Source organism: Nerophis ophidion, linkage group LG17 (genome assembly GCF_033978795.1).
Source record: "Nerophis ophidion isolate RoL-2023_Sa linkage group LG17, RoL_Noph_v1.0, whole genome shotgun sequence".
Classification (NCBI taxonomy): domain Eukaryota; kingdom Metazoa; phylum Chordata; class Actinopteri; order Syngnathiformes; family Syngnathidae; genus Nerophis; species Nerophis ophidion.
In genome coordinates this window covers 42,726,081-42,750,283 of record NC_084627.1, presented here as the reverse complement: position 1 = coordinate 42,750,283, position 24,203 = coordinate 42,726,081, and the positions used below count along the sequence as shown (strand labels likewise).

At 39.9% G+C, this 24,203-nt stretch overlaps 1 protein-coding gene across 5 annotated transcripts in view; it reads right to left on the bottom strand.

The window, feature by feature from the left end:
- The window catches only part of galt (galactose-1-phosphate uridylyltransferase), a 53,192-nt gene that overhangs the window by 12,029 nt on the left and 16,960 nt on the right, over window positions 1-24,203 (bottom strand). For all 5 annotated transcript variants that reach the window (XM_061876999.1, XM_061877002.1, XM_061877001.1 and 2 more), the window contains 3 exons: window positions 18,617-18,739; window positions 6,931-7,063; window positions 6,726-6,809 (listed from right to left, as the gene is read on the bottom strand). In XM_061876999.1, coding sequence (XP_061732983.1) covers window positions 6,726-6,809; window positions 6,931-7,063; window positions 18,617-18,739 — 340 coding nt within the window. The remainder of the gene's footprint in view (window positions 1-6,725; window positions 6,810-6,930; window positions 7,064-18,616; window positions 18,740-24,203) is intronic.

The following is a 24,203-nucleotide window of genomic DNA, read 5'->3' as shown; positions in this document are numbered from 1 at the left end:
ACTAAAGTATTGTCTGATCATTACCTTATAAAATTCGAGGTTCAGACGCATGTTCGTCAAACTAATAATAATAATAACTGCTATAGCAGCCGCAACATTAATACAGCCACAACGACAACTCTTGCTGACCTACTGCCCTCGGTAATGGCACCATTCCCAAAGTATGTGGGCTCTATTGATAACCTCACTAACAACTTTAACGACGCCCTGCGCGAAACCATTGATAACATAGCACCGCTAAAGTTAAAAAAGGCTCCAAAAAAGCGCACCCCGTGGTTTACAGAAGAAACTAGAGCTCAGAAATTATTATGTAGAAAGCTGGAACGCAAATGGCGCACGACTAAACTTGAGGTGCACCATCAAGCATGGAGTGATGGTTTAATAACTTATAAACACATGCTTACCTTAGCTAAAGCTAAATATTACTCAAATCTCATCCACCGTAATAAAAACGATCCTAAATTTTTGTTTAGTACGGTAGCATCGCTAACCCAACAAGGGACTCCTTCCAGTAGCTCAACCCACTCAGCTGATGACTTTATGCAATTCTTTAGTAAGAAAATTGAAGTCATTAGAAAGGAGATTAAAGACAATGCGTCCCAGCTACAACAGGGTTCTATTAACACTGACACGATTGTATATACGGCGGATACTGCCCTCCAAAATAGTTTCTCTCGTTTTGAGGAAATAACATTAGAGGAATTGTTACAACGTGTAAATGGAATAAAACAGACAACATGTTTACTTGACCCTCTTCCTGGGAAACTGATCAAGGAGCTCTTTGTATTATTAGGTCCATCAGTGCTAAATATTATAAACTTATCACTCTCCTCGGGCACTGTTCCCCTAGCATTCAAAAAAGCGGTTATTCATCCTCTCCTTAAAAGACCTAACCTCGATCCTGACCTCATGGTAAATTACCGACCGGTGTCTCACCTTCCCTTTATTTCAAAAATCCTTGAAAAAATTGTTGCGGAGCAGTTAAATGAACACTTAGCGTCTAACAAGCTATGTGAAACCTTTCAATCCGGTTTCAGGGCAAATCACTCCACGGAGACAGCCCTCGCAAAAATGACTAATGATCTATTGCTAACGATGGATTCTGATGCGTCATCTATGTTGCTGCTCCTCGATCTTAGCGCTGCTTTCGATACCGTCGATCATAATATTTTATTAGAACGTATCAAAACACGAATTGGTATGTCAGACTTAGCCCTGTCTTGGTTTAACTCTTATCTTACTGATAGGATGCAGTGTGTCTCCCATAACAATGTGACCTCGGACTATGTTAAGGTAACGTGTGGAGTTCCCCAGGGTTCGGTCCTTGGCCCTGCACTCTTCAGCATCTACATGCTGCCGCTAGGTGACATCATACGCAAATACGGTATTAGCTTTCACTGTTATGCTGATGACACCCAACTCTACATGCCCCTAAAGCTGACCAACACGCCGGATTGTAGTCAGCTGGAGGTGTGTCTTAATGAAATTAAACAATGGATGTCCGCTAACTTTTTGCAACTCAACGCCAAAAAAACGGAAATGCTGATTATCGGTCCTGCTAGACACCGAACTCTATTTAATAATACAACTCTAACATTTGACAACCAAACAATTAAACAAGGCGACACGGTAAAGAATCTGGGTATTATCTTCGACCCAACTCTCTCCTTTGAGGCACACATTAAAAGCGTTACTAAAAGGGCCTTCTTTCATCTCCGTAATATCGCTAAAATTCGCTCCATTCTGTCCACTAAAGACGCTGAGATCATTATCCATGCGTTTGTTACGTCTCGCCTCGACTACTGTAACGTATTATTTTCGGGTCTCCCCATGTCTAGCATTAAAAGATTACAGTTGGTACAAAATGCGGCTGCTAGACTTTTGACAAGAACAAGAAAGTTTGATCACATTACGCCTGTACTGGCTCACCTGCACTGGCTTCCTGTGCACTTAAGATGTGACTTTAAGGTTTTACTACTTACGTATAAAATACTACACGGTCTAGCTCCATCTTATCTTGCCGATTGTATTGTACCATATGTCCCGGCAAGAAATCTGCGTTCAAAGGACTCCGGCTTATTAGTGATTCCCAAAGCCCAAAAAAAGTCTGCGGGCTATAGAGCATTTTCCGTTCGGGCTCCAGTACTCTGGAATGCCCTCCCGGTAACAGTTCGCGATGCCACCTCAGTAGAAGCATTTAAGTCTCACCTTAAAACTCATTTGTATACTCTAGCCTTTAAATAGACTCCCTTTTTAGACCAGTTGATCTGCCGTTTCTTTTCTTTGTCTTCTATGTCCCACTCTCCCGTGTGGAGGGGGTCCGGTCCGATCCGGTGGCCATGTACTGCTCGCCTGTGTATCGGCTGGGGACATCTCTGCGCTGCTGGTCCGCCTACGCTTGGGATGGTTTCCTGCTGGCTCCGCTGTGAACGGGACTCTCGCTGCTGTGTCTTGGATCCTCTTTGGACTGGACTCTCGCGACTGTGTTGGATCCATTGTGGATTGAACTTTCACAGTATCATGTTAGATCCGCTCGACATCCATTGCTTTCCTCCTCTCTAAGGTTCTCATAGTCATCATTGTCACCGACGTCCCACTGGGTGTGAGTTTTCCTTGCCCCTATGTGGGCCTACCGAGGATGTCGTGGTGGTTTGTGCAGCCCTTTGAGACACTAGTGATTTAGGGCTATATAAGCAAACATTGATTGATTGATGAACATATGAACGTCATATACCCCTTCTTGATCGGATATATGTGATATATCACAAAGCTTTAGAACTTTGTTGTTAAAATCTCCTTCCACGCCTGTCCCTGACACCCGCATTTTCAGGCTCTGGAAACACTCCGTGGAAACGCTCCCCTCCCACATTGCTTGGTGCCTCGTCTGAGCTGCTGCAACTTACATTACCTTAGTAACTAATTAGATTACCATAGTAACTAATTAGATTACCCTAGTAACTAACTGGATGGCCATAGTAACTAGTATATCATGCAAAAGCGCAGATTCCAACCAGTGAAATACTTTGTATAGTTCAAGACTTACGGCCATTTGAAAACATCATAATGGCAGCTACAGTTTCGATTAAAGATCTAAAAAAATATATTGGAGAATTTCCAGTGGGCCGGATGGAAAAGCTTAAACGGGCCTTAATTTTCCCAGGTCTGCTTTATACTTTCTCTGTCGGTTTGATTTAACGGCTGTGTATGCTTTAGATAGGCACGTGTTCGTATGTAATTGGTGTCACTGCAAAGAAAAAAAGGTACCTGGTATAGCACAGTAACTGCTGAGTATGATTCAGTCATGTTCAACTGTGGAACTGTCATCTCTTCTGATCATGTCTTGTTTGGCTATGTTCTGTTGACCTTTGGACTCTTTAAGTTCCTGTTTGTTTTCACTCCCCTTGTTTTGTTGCCATGGTTGCAAATTACGTTCACCTGTCTCTGATTAGTGTTTGGCCGCTCACCTGCTACCCGAGCACTAATCAGAGGCATTATTTAAGCCTGCCATTGCCGTTCAGTCGGTCTGGCGTCATTGTGTTCTTTTCATGCTCTGTCCATGCCAGTTTTTTCATGCCAAAGTCCATGCTACTCTTGTCAAGCCGTAGTAAGCGTTGTTGGATTTATGTTCATAGTCTGTTTTTGTTAGTTTTGTTCCTTAGCCAAGTTGTGCCCCCGCTGTGAGCGCTTTTTGTTTGTCCTTTTTTTTTAGTTAAAATTAAATCATGTTTTTACCTAAATGCCATGTCCCGAGTAGTCTGTCTGCCTTCCTGGGAGAACGACCCCCCCATCGTGACAGGAACGTGAACGGGACTCTCGCTGCTGTGTTGGATCCGCTTTGGACTGGACTCTCGCAACTGTGTTGGATCCATTATGGATTGAACTTTCACAGTATCATGTTAGACCCGCTCGACATCCATTGCTTTCCTCCTCTCCAAGGTTCTCATAGTCATCATTGTCACCGACGTCCCACTGGGTGTGAGTTTTCCTTGCCCTTATGTGGTCCTACCGAGGATGTCGTAGTGGTTTGTGCAGCCCTTTGAGACACTAGTGATTTAGGGCTATATAAGTAAACATTGATTGATTAATTGATGTTGACAAATGAGCAAACTCATCTTAAAGTTTACACTGATTTCCTGCTAATGCCATCATCCTGGTGTCATCCTGCTCACAGGAATAGAACAGCGGTACCGTTTGAATTGTCTCCAGCTTCCTATTTCTTAATGAAGCTTGTTTGCCTTGATCCTTTCCTCCTCCTCTGCATGGTCTACTCATACGCTCGTGGAGCCGCTCTAAAACCCAGTGTTGTGGTTACGATGGTGATCGGCCAGCTTTAATGCGCTGAGATGATCTCCACTGTTAACAATGGGAATTTTCTGTGTCGGCATTTGGCAATAAAAATAGCTGCGAAAAAGCTGGGCAAAGCATGCAAAAATAAATAATAGCAGATTGTTCATAAGCCAACAATACTGAATTTCTATTGTATTTTTTTTCTGCCAACACAATAAATCCTTATGTGTCGCGATGTTATTCCAAAAATACACCAATCATACACACGGCTGAGCATTTGTGGTGGGTATGTTTATGTGTTTTTACCATTGGGGTAAATAAAGTATGTTGAGCATAATTGAGGGTAAAACGTATTATCCCTTTACATTATGTTGTTACCAATATCCTGAACTCTACACATCTAACCTTTCAATATGCTAATGTTTCTGACAATGATGTATGGTGCACTTTAAAGGACTTCAAATCAATGCTTGATATTAGACAACCTGCTTAGTATTCACATGATAATCAAGCAGTAATTAATAGGGCAAATGGTCAGTTGATACTAATTGTTTGGTATTATTGATGCACCGGTATAGCATTTACAGTCCTGGTCAAAAGTGTACATACACTTGTAAAGAACATCATATCATGGCTGTCTTGAGTTTCCAATCATTTCTACAACTCTTTTTTTTTTTTTTGTGATAGAGTGATTGGAGCACATACTTGTTGCTCACCCAAAACATTCATGAAGTTTGCTTCTTTTATGAATTTATTATGAATCTACTGAAAATGTGAACAAAAATGCTGGGTCAAAAGTATACATACAGCAATGTTAATATTTGCTGACATGTCCCTTGGCAAGTTTCACTGCAATAAGGCGCTTTTGGTAGCCATCCACAAGCTTCAGGCAAACTTCTGATTGAATTTTTGACCAGACCATCGACAAAATTGGTGCAGTTCAGCTAAATGTGTTGCTTTTCTGACAAGACTTGTTTCTTCAGCATTATCCACACGTTTAAGTCAGGACTTTGAGAAGGCCCTTCTAAAACTGTTACGGCTCCAACCCTTGCCAACGGCGCTCATCAGTCTGTGCGCTCCAGTGAGCGCACCTCAGGACACGTCCAGGGACGCGCCACGCGCGTCTCCGCCCTGGAGCGGCTGGCAGCTGTTTTCATTCAACGACAATTACCACACCTGCCAGTAATGAAGGACCTGCCTTCATAAGCCGGCACAGATTTGCATGCCGGCACGTATGTATCCCCGAGTCAAGCTGTGCTTCTTGTGCTCCCGGATCTTTCTTGCCTCCCCCACGCTTCATGGCTTTTCGACTCCTCACTTTTCCCCCGGATAACGACGCTTCGCTCCTGCCTCTCGACTACACTTCCGCCCCCTGGACTTCCTCTTCTCTCGTTCAACACTTGGTAACACACACTTTGGTTAAATTCTACACATAGTCATACACCATACACACTCTTGGATTTTGTCACACTCCATGTCCTTTGTTTTTTTTCTATTGTTTGATTATTATATATATATATATATATATATATATATATATATATATGTTAATATATATAATACATCTTTGGACATTACTGCCACCTGGTGCCATCACTCCCCTGTTTAAACCTTAATTCTAGCCTGATTTAGTCATTCCTTTACCACTTTTGACGCGTGTTTGGGGTCATTGTCCTGTTGGAACACCCAACTGTGCCCAAGACCCAACCTCCGGGCTGATGAGTTGGGTGTTCCAACGGGACAATGACCCCAAACACGCGTGAAAAGTGGTAAAGGAATGGCTAAATCAGGCTAGAATGAAGGTTTTAAAACGGCCTTCCCAAAGTCCTGACTTAAACGTGTGGACAATGCTAAAGAAACAAGTCCATGTCAGAAAACCAAAACATTTAGCTGAACTGCACCAATTTAGTGGTCAAAAATTCAAGACAAAGCTTGTTGATGGCTACCAAAAGCGCATTATTGCTTTGAAACTTGCCAAGGGACATGTAAGCAAATATTAACATTGCTGTATTTATACTTTGACCCAGCCCATTTGCTCACATTTTCAGTAGAGCCATAATAAACTGATAAAAGAAGCAAACTTAATGTATTTTTTGTGACCAACAAGTACTGTATGTGCTCCAATCACTCTATCACAAAAAAAAAAAGTTGTAGAAATCATTGGAAACTCAAGACAGCCATGATATTATGTTCTTTACAAGTGTATGTAAACATTTGACCAGGACTGTATGTTCTCCTTTACTACTTTTCATCTTCATGCAATGTAATATAAGTGGTCTCAACCATTCCCATTGCAGTCAGCTTTGTACTTGTTACTTTCCAACAAGGTCTGCACAAACCAGGTTTTACAAATATCTTTTTTTTTTTAAAGTTGAAACTTTACTGACTAAACTTTAAAGCTAACACATTGTTTTTTATGTGTAAAGTATTATTCTTACCATGCCAGCCCATGGAGTAGGGAAAAGACACTTCGAAGAGGTTGTCGTACTTGGTCAGCAGCTGCTTCATGATGTCAGCGAGACCTGACAAACAGACCGCAAAAGAAGTTGGGAAGTGTTTGTACTGAGCGAATGAAACAAATCATAGCAGCCTAAAAAGGGACAATGAATATCAATTTTGGAAATGATGTACTGCATGACTTACTTCCCCTCTCCTCTGTGGTGAGTTCATTTATTCTGAGGACGTGTCGTCGAGGTAAGAGCAGCAACTGGTAGGGCCACGTCGCCCAATAAGGCACCACAGCCAGCCAGTCAGCATTCATCACCACCAAGCGCTCCTAACAGCAGACAATTCAAATGCCGTATAGAAAAGCAAGTGAATGGAATATTCCACCAATCCTACTTACTACCAATCTATGCTCCCCACAACAATCATATGGCTTTTAACAAAAAATATTTACTATCCATGCAGCCATCTCCCCCTTTCACTGATGTTTCTATTCTGCAGCTCCCTTTTGGTTGTCAGCTACCTCTCGAAATATGACGAGTGTGTCAGGCTTGTCACTGACAGTTTGGTTATGTTGTAGTTTCTCCTCTGTGTTCACGTTTTATTTCCTGTCAGCGCTCTTATTTTGGTTGTTTCCTGCTTGTCTTCCTGAGCGCTGTTTTCCCTCACCTGTACCTGATTGGCAGTCTGGCACACTTGGTGGCAATTGCCAATCAGGCCACTATCTATACCTGCCTCGCCTGCCGGTCAGTGGTGGACTATTACTAGCTATAGGCTGTGGCCAGTCTAGTACAAGCACTCTTTTACTACGAAGCCACGCTGTTGTAACACGTGGCTTGGCATTGTCTTGCTGAAATAAGCAGGGGCGTCTGTGACAACATTGCTTGGATGGTGACATATGTTGCTCTAAAAGCTGTACAAACCTTTCAGCATTAATGGTGCCTTCACAGATGTGTAAGTTACCCATGCCTTGGCCACTAATACACCCCCATACCATCACTGGCGTTTCAACTTTGCGCCAAGAACAGTCCGAATTGTTCTTTTTCTCTTTGGTCCGGAAGACACAACATCCACAGTTTCAAAAAACTATTTGAAGTGTGGATTTGTAAGACCACAGAACACTTTTCTACTTTGCATCAGTCCATCTTAGACAAGCTCAGGCCCAGCGAAGCCAGCGGCGTTTCTGGCTGTTGTTGATGAATGGCTTTGGCTTTGCATAGTAGAGTTTTAACTTGCACTTACAGATGTAGCGACCAACTGTAGTTACTGACAGTGGTTTTCTGAAGGGTTCCTGGGCCCATGTGGTGATATTCTTTACACACCGATGTCACTTTTTGATGTAGTACCACTTGAGGGATCCAAGGTCACGGGCATCCAATGTTACGTGCAGAAGATTTTTCCAGATTCTCTGAAGCTTTTGATGATATTACAGAGATTAGATGGTGAAATCCCTAAATTCCTTGCAATTGCTCGTTGAGAAATGTTGTTCTTAAACAATTTGCTCATGCATTTGTTGACAAAGTGGTGACCCTTGCCTCATACTTGTTTGTGAATGACTGAGCATTTCATTGAAGCTGCTTCTATACCCAATCATGGCACCCACCTCTTCCCAATTAGCCTGTTCACCTGTGGGATGTTCCAAATAAGTATTTGATGAGCATTCCTCAACTTTCTCGGTCTTATTTGCCAATCTTGCCAGCTTTTTTAAAACATGTTGCAGGGATCAAATTCCAAATGAGCTAATATTTGCAAAAAATAACAAAGTTTTCCAGTTCAAACATTAAATATCTTGTCTTTGTAGTCTATAAATTGAAAATGATTTGCAAATCATTGTATTCTCTTTTTATTTACTATTTACACAACGTGCCAACTTCACTGGCTTTGGGGTTTGTATATGTATATTATATATGCATATCTTATATTCAATAACTCATTATTTGTGCTAACCTTGCATAGGGTCAGGATATTTGTGTTGGATGGGAGCTGTCTGCAGAACAGATTGGACAACTTCAAATCCAGTCTCAAACATGAAGAGAGCAAGTGTCTCAAAACCACTTTGGGGCGAGCTTGGGTCACACAGAAAATAGTCATAGAAACTAACTTCTATTTAATTTCAGGAAATGTTAATAGCATTGTAACAAAAACCAGCCCAGCACAAAAAAAAAAAGGGTCATGGACTTTAAATCTAGAACCGGCCCTCTGTGAAATAATTATGATTTAGTCATTTTTACGAGTATTTTTCCTAACTTTGAATCTCAAGTTTAAGTTTTTGTCTTTAACCTTCTGCCTTCCTAACACTTCTTTCCAATATCTGTTCTCCTGTGACTTTAAGTGGACTATAAAGCAGCAAAAGGACAGAATACAAATGAAGGACAGAAAAGAAATGCTATTCAAGCATGCGAGTGGACCGTGTCCTGCGACAGACATATCGGACATCGCACGTTACGAATACCCCGACAACTTGCATTCAATTACTTCAGAAAGTTTTGCTTTCAAAGTCAAGGCTATCACGGGGGAACCAAACCGAAATTCCAACTCCTTCAAGTACTGCAGTGTGCCAATTTACGGTCCTAACCTGGGGTCAGCCAGACAGAAGCAAATAAGGCGAGGGACACTGCAGACACAAACACACATTCACACAGACAAGTCGTATAGGGCAGGCTGGCAAATACTCCGAGACCCGGCTTCCACTCTAATTTTATAAAGGTCAGCCCCCATGAGTGGCTGTCTAAGAGATTCAAGTGTCTACTCTACTACGACTCCAACCCTTATAGCCGCACACACACACAGTTTGAATACATCACAACATTATTCCTTAATCTCAGATGAGTTAGCTATCCGTGACCGTCTTGTAGTGTCAGATTTCCTTATTTCGACTCTTTGCATGCTAATGAAAAGCACAGTCTGGACTCCTGCGTTACCACCTCGAGTAAAATCTAAAGTTCGACTGATCTACTGAAATGAAGGCGGTCCAAAGTGCCTTGTGTTGTTCCTAACAAGTTTATTTGTGATCTTTTTAGCTTAAACTAGTGTGGAGAGGCGGAGCCGACGTTCCGACAGAGCGGCAGGGCACGCTAGAGCCCGGCCCAAGATGGCGGCAAGGAGGCGGAGGATGCGACCGAGCGGAGAGGCGGGGCATGCCGGGAGCGAGTTCAGGTGCGTGGATTACGCACCTGTACACAATCGGTGAATCTCCTCTTGCTGTTTAAAGGGGCAGCAGCAGAGGAGGGTGAGGCAGAAGGAGTTGGAGAGACCGGGGCAGTGAATGAGGAGCGAAAGAGCCAGAGAGCAAGACGCGAGAGACAGAAGACTGAAGAGCGTACCGGAGAGCGAGAGACAGAGAGCGAGCAGCAGAGGGAGACGGGAGACACCGCGGAAAAGCGACCCGACCACAGACAAGGTTTATTTGGGAAAAATAAAGCAAGCTAAACCTGCTCAAAAGAATGTATTTCCTTGGTGGCCCATGCAACCCGAGCGACGACAGCATGAGTTGTCCACACCTAGGTCTCATGTTAATTGACAAAATAACGTAGCCTGATTTCTGAATGTTGTTGAAATTCTCGCACACAATGTGACTTAAGGAAACAGCCGAAAATTATACAACCATTACATAAATGCACATTCATAAAATGTCACTGATCTATCCAATTAAAACAGCTCATAGGTGTCCTTAACATTTTTTTTTTAGAATAGAATAGAATAGAAAGTACTTTATTGATCCCTGGGGGGAATTCAGCAATTCAACATAGGGGGTAGGTTTGGAAAAATTATCCCTGATTCTGGACTGGAATGAAAAAAATCATTGATTTAGGAACCAATGCAATCTTAAAACATCAACTTGATTGTACTGAAATGTATATCAAAACTGGAGATCTCAAAACCCTTGCATTCAAAAATCCCCAACCATAAAAGTGTCTTTTTGCTAAGGGACAAAAAGTTTAACATCAACACAAACTTCAATATCAAAACCAATCATTGAATGCAACACCTTCTCATCTTCAAGCAGGGAAACTTGATTCATACATCCATCCATCCATCCATTTTCTACCGCTTATTCCCTTTCGGGGTCGCGGGGGTGGATGGATGGATGATTCATACATGCTCATTATTATTATGGTAAATGGGTTGTACTTGTATAGTGCGTTTCTACCCCTTTTTAAGGAGCCCAAAGCGCTTTGACAGTATTTCCACATTCGCCCATTCACACACACATTCACACACTGACGGCGGGAACTGCCATGCAAGGCGCTCACCAGGACCCATCAGGAGCAAGGGTGAAGTGTTTTGCCCAAGGACACAACGGACGTGACTAGGATGGTAGAAGGTGGGGATTGAACCAGTAACCCTCAGATTGCTGGCACAGCCACTCTACCAATTTCGACACGCCGTCCCCATAAAAATTGTCCTGATCCAATATTCATATCGGTCTGATAACAACAAAAAACAAACACGTATCGTATTAAATCATTTAACCTCTCTGATATACTGTAACTCTACTCAGTGGCTTAGTGGTTAGAGTGTCCATCCTGAGATGGGTAGGTTGTGAGTTCAAACCCACGACCTACCATATAAAGGTCTAGAACATGAGTCATTGTAAACAAGTATGAAATAATAATTATAGTTGCATATTGCTTACATATACAAAGTCTCCAAGGCAGAAGGGTTTTAGAAGGTATCCAGAAACAAACGTGTCCGCATCATTCAATTTACTGAAACTCCTTAGTATTTGCACCTGGCTCGCTGACAACAAGCTATCCATACACTTAGGTAATACGGAATCCATCCTATTTGGGTCCCATATCAACCTTAATAAAGTCAGTAACTTCACTCTAAAAGTGGGTAACATTGTTATCACCAGGAACGATGAGATCACCTACCTAGGTTCTATTCTAGAGGCCAATCTTTCCTGTGATAAAATGGCAACCAAGGTAATTAAAAAGGTCAACCAAAGAACGAGATTCCTCTACTGAATCTCCTCTCTGGTCAACAAAAGCACCTTGAAGATTCAAACGGGAACTCTCATTCAACCCTTTTTCGATTACGCTTGCACCTCCTGGTACCCCAGCACCTCCAAAACCCTCAAATCTAGACTCCAAACATCCCAGAACAAGCTAGTCCGGTTACTTTTAGACCTCCACCCTAGATCACACCTCACTCCGACCCACTTCCCCAAAATGGGCTGGCTCAGGGTGGAGGACGGAGTAAAACAACTTGCACTTAGCCTAGTCTATAAAATCTGCAACACCTCCCTGATACCGAAGTACATATCAAACTACTTCCTTAACGTAAATGACCGCCATAACCACAACACCAGGGGGAGCTCCTCAAACCACTTTAAACCCGGACTCAGATCTAAAAAAGGTCTTAACTCCTTCCTTTCTATGCCACATCAATGTGGAATGCACTCCCAACAAGGTGTAAAAGTAAGAGGATCTCTATCCTCCTTCAAAACCGCTCTAAAACAACACCTCCAGGCAACTTCAACCCTTTACTAATACCCTCCTCCATTCACATCCCATCTCCCTGGATTGTAAATAACCTAATGTAAATAATCAAATGTACATACTTGTTCTTATGCTATCTGAACTCACTATGTTCTCTGCTGGCTGTACATATCCCACTAAGTAAGACCTACACTGTTTCAATGTCCATTTCTCTGTTGATGCAATTGTTGATGACTGAAGTACTGATATCAACCAAAGCTCCTCATCCCACCCCCCGGATTGTAAATAATGTAAATAATTCAATGTATATACTATGATGATTAACCTGTGTGATGACTGTATTATGCTGATAGTATATATGTGTACCATGATGTGATTAACGTGGACCCCGACTTAAACAAGTTGAAAAACTCATTGGGGTGTTACCCTTTAGTGGTCAATTGTACGGAATATGTACTGAACTGTGCAATCTACTAATAAAAGTTTCAATGAAACTGTCATGAGCTTAATTTAATTAATTATTGTGACCACTAGGTGTCGCTAAAACACTTACAACTCCACTTAAACTAAAAGACAGTTTAGGTCCATTCCAGACTAGGTTAGTGTTTTTCATTCCTACCATTTTTCTCTGTTCTCCGGACTTGTACTTAGTCCAGTCTCTTCTAATATTTCACAAGTCAAAAAAACAAAAGTATGCATAAGTAATGATGATATCTTATCACATCAATTTCGCTTATCAAATGTATTTATGTGCGCATACAGTGTACATTTTTAAATATACAACATACTGTATACAGTACAAATATCCAACTTTAAATTATGAGACATCAGTAAGAGATTTAATTTGTATTGTGTGACTTTTATAATATTTTACATTTTTAGCTCTCAGGTAGGTCAATCCAGGCAAAGACTTTAGTCTTGATGTGGACAATTTAAATGAAATACTAGAAGCACAAGTGTACAGTATTATACCTACACATCTTCATCTTCCGTTCTAATAGTGAAGTGAATTATATTTATATAGCGCTTTTTCTCTAGTGACTCAAAGCGCTTTACATAGTGAAACCCAATATCTAAGTTACATTCAAACCAGTGTGGGTAAAGTGTCATTCCCAAGGACACAACGGCAGTGATTAGGTTGGCAGAGGCGGGAATTGAACCTGCAACCCTCAAGTTGCTGGCAGGGCCACTCTACCAACCGAGCTAAACCGCCCCATAATAATATCCATTCATCGCACATTTTCTTCATAGAGTGTCCGCCCTGAAAATGGTAGGTTGTGAGTTCAAACCCCGGCTGAGTCATACCAAAGACTATAAAAATGGGACCCGTTACCTCCCTGCTTGGCACTCAGCATCAAGGGTTGGAATTGGGCGTTAAATGATTCCCGGTCGCGGCACCGCTGCTGCCCACTGCTCCCCTCACCTCCCAGGGGGTGAACAAGGGGATTGGATCAAATGCAGAGGACACATTTCACCGCACCTAGTGTGTGTGTGACAATCATTGGTACTTTAACTTTATTTCACTACCTCTATCGTGCATTGTGATTTATTATCTTTTTTTAAATGTTATTTTCCAATTCCATCTGCCCAACAATCTTCAAAAAAGAAGAGGCACTTTGGGAAAAACGCTAATAAAGACGATTCTGGACACAGAACTCAAGTAGATGTCTGGTCCGTAGGTAAAGTGGCCAATCAACCTAATGGTGCCTTTGCTTTCTTTGTCAAATGTGAACCAATCAAACAAATGTCATCATTTAGAAAGTTATGTAGTGGAATGAAAGCTCTTGTTTAATGAAACTTCTTCACCTTTCATACAAATTCTAAAAAGCACAGAGGGAACAAATGTTATAATGTAAAAATAAAAATGTTCGTACTGCAAACTGAGAAAAGAAAAGAAAAGCAATGTACAAATGCAAGACTAGCGAATGCTTATTCCATCTCCATTAAGGGAAATTGCACAAACTATTGTGTTGGAGCGCCCCAAACTTCCTCAAGGTTGCTTGTGCTCTTCACACATGAGCGGTGAATTGGCAAAAGGTACACGACCTTACACACAAAGTATGACTTCCTAATCTTTGCACATGTCGAAGATGGATGCCACAGCGTGATGCCAATGAGCATTTCTGCTGCCCCATCATATGCTTCACTGGCTGAAACACAGGCAGAGTTCAGCAGAGGAAAACGGGAAGCACAGGTGTGACAGAATAACACCGCAAGCAGATGGATGAGGGGGAAATAGAAAAACCTGTACTACAGCAAGGTTGTATTTGGAAAGCAAAAGGTCACGAGAAAGTGGAATTACTTTTTATTTTTTATTGCAAACCAATCTAGTATGGATCATCAAATAAACGTGCAATTATATACAAGAGACTCAAACTAAGCTGGGTAACAAAGGTGGCAAAAAATATATGACAGTAACAATTATCACCATTACATAAATCCTAGTAATATGAAATAAAGTGGTTTGATAAAATGAGTTAGTATTCAACATAATTTAAATGTAAGAATGATACATTAACAAGCCTTGCTCTTTGCTACTTTGGCCGCAACTTTCTTAAAAAGCAGCCACAAATTCCAGCGCCATAGGCCGCAACAATCAGGGAGTGTCTTTTAAAGGGGCCCTGTCGTGCAAATCCAACTTTTCTTACCTGTTTTTAAGTGTGTTGGGGATCCCCAAAAGTCACTCAAATTTCAAATCAAACCGTCGAGGCTTGGCGGAGATATTTATAAAACAATGTTGCCTTCTTCCAAACTTGCTCCAAACGAGCTGTTTGGAATTTGAGACTTTGGTGACGTATTTTGCCTTACTAATGTCAGCGAATATCTCTATGTATGGTGGATGTTGGGGCGGTATAGCTCGGTCGGTAGAGCGGCCGAGCCAGCAACTTGAGGGTTGCAGGTTCGATCCCCGCTTCCGCCATCCTAGTCACTGCCGTTGTGTCCTTGGGCAAGACACTTTACCCACCTGCTCCCAGTGCCACCCACACTGGTTTAAATGTATAAAGAATTAGATATTGGGTTTCACTATGTAAAGCGCTTTGAGTCATTAGAGAAAAAGCGCTATATAAATATAATTCACATGTTTATCCGAAAGCTTTTGCGCAAATCCGACATGTTTATCTAATTGTAGTCTAAAGTGGTACAGTAATCAATAAGTTACTTATTTTTCTTCATCCACTTGTTGTGGGGCAGACTGGTTCGTACATGCACATGCATCCTAAAAATCCCCTGCTGTAACTTATAGTCATGTATATTTAGAACTTATATCAATCAGTAGACTCAATATGGAGGTAGGGTTGTCCCCATACCAATATTTTGGTGCCAATATGTCATTTATTGGCTTTATTTTTACAGAAAATCACATGATACATTAAACATAAGTCTGTAATTGCAATCAAAGAACAATTTTGGCATTAAATAACATTGTGAACATACCAGATAACTTGTCTTTTAGTTGTAAGTAAGCAAACAGGTTACAACGGTTTCTAATTTGGCTGCCGAGGTATGCAGTAACATATTGTGTCAATTTGGATTGCATGATTTTGTCAAAATTGTGACGGACAAGCTGTACAAAATCTACTTGTTCATTTACTGTTAACGTCTGGTAACTTTCTGTTTTACCATGTTCCAGCTACACTTAATTTAAAATGTAGTGAGCGCTTATTATTCTGTTGTTTGGACACTTTGCATTAGCTTTGGATGATACCACACATTTGAGTATTGATCCAATATCGAGTAGTTACAGGATCATACATTGGTCATATTAAAGTTGTGTCCGGGGAGCATTTAAACAATAATACAATATTATTAAAAAAATATTTTGTGATAAGAAAAAATGCCAATGTAATCATTGCAGTATCGACTATATACGGCTCTTGTACTTGGTATCACTATTGTCAATGTCTTTGTATATTTGTTTACATTTAGGAGCGCTTGCTGGCTGTAAGCGGTTATATATTGTATCCTCCTACCGTGCGTAGTGAGGCATGTTTAGCTTTTATTCGTCCTCCAGTCATACTCGTAAGAAACTTACTTTATTTGTCGCAATGGAGGTGGGGATTAGTGATTTAGAAGTAGCTAAAACACTGTGGGTACATGTTAGCTGCTAGCTTGCTATGTTTTAAAGCACCTCTTTCAGCACCTCTTAGACTTAGACAAAATTTAATGATCAACAAGGGAAATTGTTCCACACAGTAGCTTAGTTACAAAGGATGGAAAGGATAAGGATGGGAAGGATAATGCACAAAAAGAGGGTGAAAACAAAAGGCATGAAGTAGACTAAAAATGTACCATTGTAGCAATATAAATATAACATATTTGAAATATTTACATATTATAGGTGTCTTCACGCTGTTTCCACATGTAAGTGCTAAGTGCTGTGTTGACTAGGGACATGCGCTGCAGGTCATTTAACCAGCAAAGTTACCACGGCGTGCCATCATGGTCTGAAAAAAAAGTACTGGTACTTTTTTTTACTTTCATTAGTACTGTGGTGCTTTATTAGCACCGATATACCGTACAACTCTATGTGGAAGCACTAAAAACTACAACATGGCTCGAATTTCTATGCTTTAAAAACCTGACAACCAGACGTGTGGCACGGGGTCTAAATATACGATCACTTTTAAAGGAGGACTTTGTGGATTTTGTTTTGCGTCATATAGACTTTTTTGTGCTCTTTAACAAGACTCGCGGGATGTCGACCGGTGTACTCTGGGAGGTGTTGAAGGCATACATTAGGGGGGGAGATGATATCCCATACAAGTTACGTGGAAACACTCAGGAAGAATAAATTGAGGCATATCTCTGTCAGATAACTTGTAGTCCACCTCTCAAAACCCAGACACTAATAAGGAAGGGCTCGCTCTCCAGACAGAATTCCATGTCCTGGCAACAGACCGTGCTCCTGAACAAACACTTTCTTCAAGATCTCATTTGTATGAATATTGTGATAAATAGCTCATCAACTACGCCAGATATCAGCCTCCCAAGTAAATGTAGTTATTTACTCTTCAAAGGTAGTTTTCCGAAAACGATGATACCATGTATGATGAGAAAGAAGCAAAATGGAGAACAATGGCTAAAGCCGTCGCTCTGCACAACACCCAAATGTGTGAGGGAAAAAGCCTGTGTTCATCCACTTGACTTACTGAAACTATCTTCTTCTCAATGTTTTACTTGATTATTTATTTGCATACAATTTTCAAAATACAACAATTTATTTATAGAAGTATGTTATTCAAAAAAGAAGTCTTAAGTTTTCACTTCATTAACGTCAATGTTGGAGATGATTATTTATTTGCACGCAGGGTTACATTTTTGTTAACAGAACGCAGACTTTCTTACTCCTGCCAAAGAGGTTTTGTTTTCCACAGGATTGATTGATTGAAACTTTTATTAGTAGATTGCACAGTACAGTACATATTTTGTACAATTGACCACTAAATGGTAACACCCCAATGAGTTTTTCAACGTGTTTAAATTGGGGTCCACGTTAATCAATTCATGGTATTCAGGGTTTGTTTGTTAGCATCATAACTCAAACAGACAAAGTTTGATTACATTTTGGAAATGTCCAAAAAAGCAATCCCCCTTAACTACTACGAACATTCCCTTCCTGCTTACTGCGGACGACCCCCCATGCCACTCTCACACTGCTGCACAAAGGATTCAGGGAGATGTAGTTTACTTTTAGACTCAGCCAATGCTAAAAGTACCAGAAGAAACTACAGTCACCATGTTTTCGTTTGACACCATCACGGCATTATGGTGAAGACTGTAAAGCCAAAATACTGCAGTACCTACAATACCATTACAGCCCTACTATATTGTGATTACACGGAATATAGTGGAAAAGGCAATTTCAATGCTCTGTGTGTCTTGGACAGATGGCAAATTGGAAAGAGTCAATCAATCAATGTTTACTTATATAGCTCATTTATTATTTGTGTAAGAGCACAGCTATCAATTATAGTCTGGAGCGCCACGCACGTACGGTCCGACGGGGTATTCATATGGATACTAAAGTCCCCCATTATAATTATAATGTCGGCGTGCGTCACTAGATCAGCAACAAACCCTGACAATTCACTGATAAAGTCCGAATAGGGCCCAGGGGGGGAGGTAGATAACAGCCAGGTAGAGAGACAGCGGTGCGACAGACCTCATAGTAAGCACTCAAATGATTTATATTTATCACTTAGGTTAGGGGTAAAGTCAAGGTTTTTTTTGTATATTAGTGTGACCCCCCCCTCCCCCTTTTAAGGGGACGGGCAATATGCGCATTCGGTATAGTTAGGAGGAGATGCCTAAATCTTTAATCTAATGCAAGTGCAAACATAAGTTAAACATTGTCAGTATCAAGACGTTCAAACCAGACTTTGGTCTAATTCTAAATGTATGTTAGGAGGTTCTAGTGCTCTGTGTTTAGCGTACACTACCTTTTTCTCAGTTTCTTGCTTGGCGTATTGCAGCAGCAGCGGCTCTTTGTGTTTTTCATAAAACGCTCTCTGACAGCGATCTGACAGAGCTGGCTCACTTGGTAGGAAGTTGCTGGCCCACACCTATGATATCACAAGGAGTAAAAAAAAAGATGGTGTAAGACATTGATAACATATGAGAGAATCCTGGTAGATCATGATCATGCTTATAACATTTTTTGAATAATGTTGAGAGCTGTGATTGCCAATATTTATGGTTTCTATCCAGTGGACCTGCATGCTGCCATGGGTCAGTGGCAATTGCTCAGTGACAGCAAGCTCATCTTCACCTAAAATGTCAAATAAAGTGATCAAATATGGACTTTTGTGTTTACATATCATTAACTAAATATGTGCTGGAATGCCTTTAACTTTAATAAGTTCAGAATCAGCTACTTTGTTGACAGCTGACGGGATCTTCTCCTCATTTATTGTGGTAGCGTCACAATGCATTAAACAGTGCTGAAGCTATTGTGAGCGTCGGTTGACTTTAATGGGGGAGAAAAGATTGGGTTGTTCCGCTGCAGCTAAATTAGACAGTTACTGTTTAAATGCTCGGCTTTGTCCTGCCAATTTGTGTTCACCTGACGTCACGTCCGGCTCACTAAGTAAGTGAGGCTTGAAATGGTGGTCAAGCGAGCCTCTGTTGTCCAAGTGTTCTGGGGGTCATTTTGCCTTACTCTAAGAAAAATAAACGATGCTGTTGGAACCATTCAAATTGCAGAAAGGATAAACATTTCTCCAGAGTTCCTCAAAAGGTAATTAAGAAGAGCAAAAAAAATGCAAGATTTTACAAACGACGACGAGTAAAGTGGCACACATTCCAGTCGAAGAACGCACAAGTTTGCAGTGATCACTTTGTTAATGGTTTGTTTAATATACTGTTAACATTTAGTAATTCCCATGTAAGTGTTATTTTGATATTACTTGTATTTATCTTGTTTCTGGGGTTTTAAAACACATTTTTGATATGAGTGTTTCGTAAAGCACCAACTTGGCGAGTTTATATAAATGAAAGCATCTATGAGTGTGTGTTCGGGTCTGTGGGACCCGTTTTCATTTTTTATTAGAAGAAAAATGATACAGTTAATTAATTTTTCAAACTGAGACTCACTGACTTTGGCTCATTTTCTGTGAAGAACATATATCAGAACACATATTTTAATGACCACACACCATACACCCCCTCTTCACATTTCTATTACATATAAGATGTCCGGAAGTTGTGTGGAAATTGATGTTCTGTGTACCACACGAACACACCCAACCACACACACACACACACACACACACATAGACACACATTGACACACACACACACACACACACACACACACACACACACACACACACACAACCAGACGTAGATAAGAGGAGGAAAGAGTGTAGGTACACAGAACATCGGTGGGTCAAATGTGCGAGAAAATGAGAGCAGACAGTGTTGACAAACAATGTTGCAAGCTTGTGTGGGAACCGCAGGTGAAGAAACACAAAAGAAGAATCCCTGTGGGATGTAGAAACTGGCAGAGAAATAATCCCGTATTGTTACACAACCAGCGTTTGTGGGTTTGATGGACCCCTTGCATTTTGTGGCTTTTAATGCCTCACCATCAAACCCTTTTATGTTAAAATACTGAACAGATTTTTATTAGGATAAAGTAAACATCTATTCAGTATTTTAACATAAAAGGGTTTGATGGTGAAGCATTAAAAGCCACAAAATGCTTTTAATGCCTCACCATCAAATCCCTTTTATGTTAAAATACTGAACAGATTTGTATTAGGATAAAGTAAACATCTATTCAGTATTTTAACATAAAAGAGTTTGATTGTGAAGCATTAAAAGCCACAAAATGCAGGGGGTCCGTCAGACCCACAAACGCTGGCTGAGTAACAACAATATGAACATTCCACAAGGGTTAAAAGAGGTAAGCTTTTACCAAAGGCAACCGTCATAAAATAAGCTTTCAGAAGATACACAATCTTCATTGTTCTGATGAGGATGTGCACAGTAGTTTAAGCGTAAACACACATCAGGAAGGTAAGACACACTTTTATAAAGTCCTAATTTGTAATTTTGTTTAATTTATACTTTTGATATACATACAGTCATGGTCAGTAGTATACATACACTTGTAAAGAACATCATGTCATGGCTGTCTTGAGTTTCCAATCATTTCTACAACTCTTATTTTTTTGTGATGTAGTGATTGTAGCTGAGATGGGCGCCGGCCCCCCCCGCAACCCCAAGGGGAGTGGGTGGTGGTAAATGGATGGATGGATGATTGGAGCACATACTTGTCGGTCACAAAAAACATTCCTGAAGTTTGCTTCTTTTATGAATTTACTATGGCTCTACTGAAAATGTGAGCAATCAAAAGTATACAAACAGCAATGTTAATATTTGCTTACATGTCCCTTGGCAAGTTTCACTGCAATAAGGCACTTTTGGAAGCCATCCACAAGCTTCTGCTTCAATTTTTGACCACTCCTCTTGACAAAGTTGGTGCACTTCAGCTAAATGTGTTGTTTCTTCAGCATTGTCCACAGGTTTAAGTCAGGACTTTGGGAAGTCCATTCTAAAAACCTTCATTGTAGCCTGATTTAGCAATCCCTTTACCACTTTTGAGGTGTGTTGTGGTCATTGTCCTGTTGGAACACCCAACTGCGCCCAAGACCCAACTTCTGGGCTGATGATTTTACAGTAGCTTGTCCTGAAGAATTTGGAGGTAATCCTCCGTGAAATAACCAAACTTTATGAATGTTTTTGGTGACCAACAAGTATGTGCTCCAATCACTCTATCACAAAAAATAAGAGTTGTAGAAATTGGAAACTCAAGACAGCCATGACATGATGTTCTTTACAAGTGTATGTAAACTTGTGACCACGACTGTATATACAGTTTATTCTTACTTATTATCCGTGTATTATTTTCCATAGTGTTCAAATGTTCTTAGGTAAGAACATTTTTTTTAAATAATAATGTTACTGTCAAAGCATGGGGATAAGGCACCATTTTATGGAACGTTTACAAGAAAAACAAAAATAAAATGACATTCAATATTTCATAATAATTCTAGCTAATTCGAATCTTTTTGAAAAAATAAAAAAATATATTTATGGAACATCATTAGTAATTTTTCCTGATTAAAATAAATTTTTGAATTTTGATGACATGTTTTAAATAGATTAAAATCCAATCTGCACTTTGTTATAATATATAACATATTGAACCAAGCTATATTTCTAACTTGAACAAACCATTATTTCTTCTAGATATTCCAGAACAAAAATTTTAAAAGAAATTCAAAAGACTTTGAAATAAGATTTGAATTTAATTCTACAGATTTTCTAGATTTGCCAGAATATTTTTTTTTTAATTTTAATCCTAATAAGTTTGAAGAAATATTTCACAAATATTCTTCGTTGAAAACACAGCAGCTAAAATGAAGAATTAAATTAAAATGTATTTATTATTCTTTACAATAAAAATAAAAAATACTTGAACATTGATTTAAATTGTCAGGAAAGAAGAGGAAGGAATTTAAAAGGCAAAAAGGTAATGTGTTTAAAAATCCTAAAATCATTTTTAAGGTTGTATTTTTTCTCTAAAATTGTCTTTCTGAAAGTTATAAGAAGCAAAGTAAAAAAATAAATGAATTTATTTAAGCAAGTGAAGACCAAGTCTTTAAAATATTTTCTTGGATTTTCAAATTCTATTTGAGTTTTGTCTTGCTTAGAATTAAAAATGTCGAGCAAAGCGAGACCAGCTTGCTAGTAAATAAATACAATTTAAAAAATAGAGGCAGCTCACTGGTAAGTGCTGCTATTTGAGCTATTTTTAGAACAGGCCAGCGGGCTACTCATCTGGTCCTTATGGGCAGTGGTGACCACTGATTTTAACTATTGTGATTCCCATCTTATCTTATAACTGCTACCAGCAATTTCCTTGATAAATAAACCTATAATAACAAGCCAGTCGTCTGAACGGCTCCATTCGAAGAGCCACAAATCCCATCTCTACAAGCAAAGGGAAAAGATGGGCTTAATACTATCTCCTTGTTTAATGTGTGTGACACTTGAATTAAAATGAAATGAAATATCCCATGTGGAGTAATAACCAGAGGCATTTGATAATATTTTTGCATGCCATGCGACACTGCCTCGGACAGAATGGCTAATTGTTTTCAGATTAAACGCCCCTTCACTTATTCACCCGGAATGGAGTGCATATTTAAAGGCTAAACACACATATTGTGATTATGTTATTATTATTTCATTGGTCTGTCATTTCATTCGTACACATGCATATATTTGCAAATACTAAATAATGCTGCCTGCCTGTGGGTGCGTGTGAGACAGTGTGTGTGGGCTCTATCATATCCATTTCCAACATCTGTAGCTGCGGGTGTGTTTGTGCAGCTGTGCTTCTGTGGACACTAGATGCATTTCCAATCTAGTAGCAGACTGTTGACTCAAGGAGAAATGGAGAAACAATACACAAGAGACAAACAAAGATGAGCATCTATTCCTATGAGACAATCTGTGTATTAAAAGTTAACGTTGCTCTATCTTCAACTTGCTTGTTCTTTAGGAGTAAGTATCTATCTGTCTCAAATCCTGCAATAGTTTGTTCCCGAAAAAAGGTATTATATCTTAGTGTTTAATATGATCTCACATAAGCATTACAATCATATATTTTAGAGAAACAAATAAATATATTAGGTTAGAAATACCGTCAATTCATTACTATTAACTCCAAAAACAAAAAGTTAAATCATAATTAACATATACAATAATAAAACATAAAAACAAGTATGCATTGTTGCAGACTAATGTAAAGTTATTCATGCAACTGCAAATGTACACAAATATTAACAAAGTGTGATGATTTTCTTTCAACTGATTATTTTCGTGTTGCCTCAACAAATATGATTTTTCCCAAACAGATTGTCAACACTAAATTGGCCTTGGTGTGTGAATGTGAGTGTGAATACCATGAGGTGGACACTTGTCCAGGGTGAAGCCCGAACGGAGCTTAGATAGGCTCCAGCAGCCCCGCAACGGACAAGAGGTAGAAAATGGATGGATGGATGTAGACACTTGACAGACTATTTCAGTCTAAAGCAGGGGTAGGGAACTTATGGCTCTAGAGCCAGATGTGGCTCTTTTCATGACTTCATCTGGCTCTCAGATAAATCTTAGCTGGCATCGCTTAACACAGGGCTGTCCGAAGTGCGGCCTGCGGGTCATTTTTTAACGGCCCCACGGCACATTTTAAGAATACAATTAAAAAAGAATAAAAAACATAAAAAGTGGTATAAAAGAGCAAACAGGTGAAATGTAACAAGAAAGTGCTGCAATGCTTACTCTTATAAAGCTGCCATGCAGGCTGTTTCTTTCTTTAAAAAAGAATAATAAATCAAAAACAATGTCATTTTGAATTATTGACCTATACAAAGCTTTGATTACATCACATTAAATATTCCACTTTGAGATATTTTTGGGGAAAAATGTTGCATATTTTGTGTTATACCATTTAAAAAA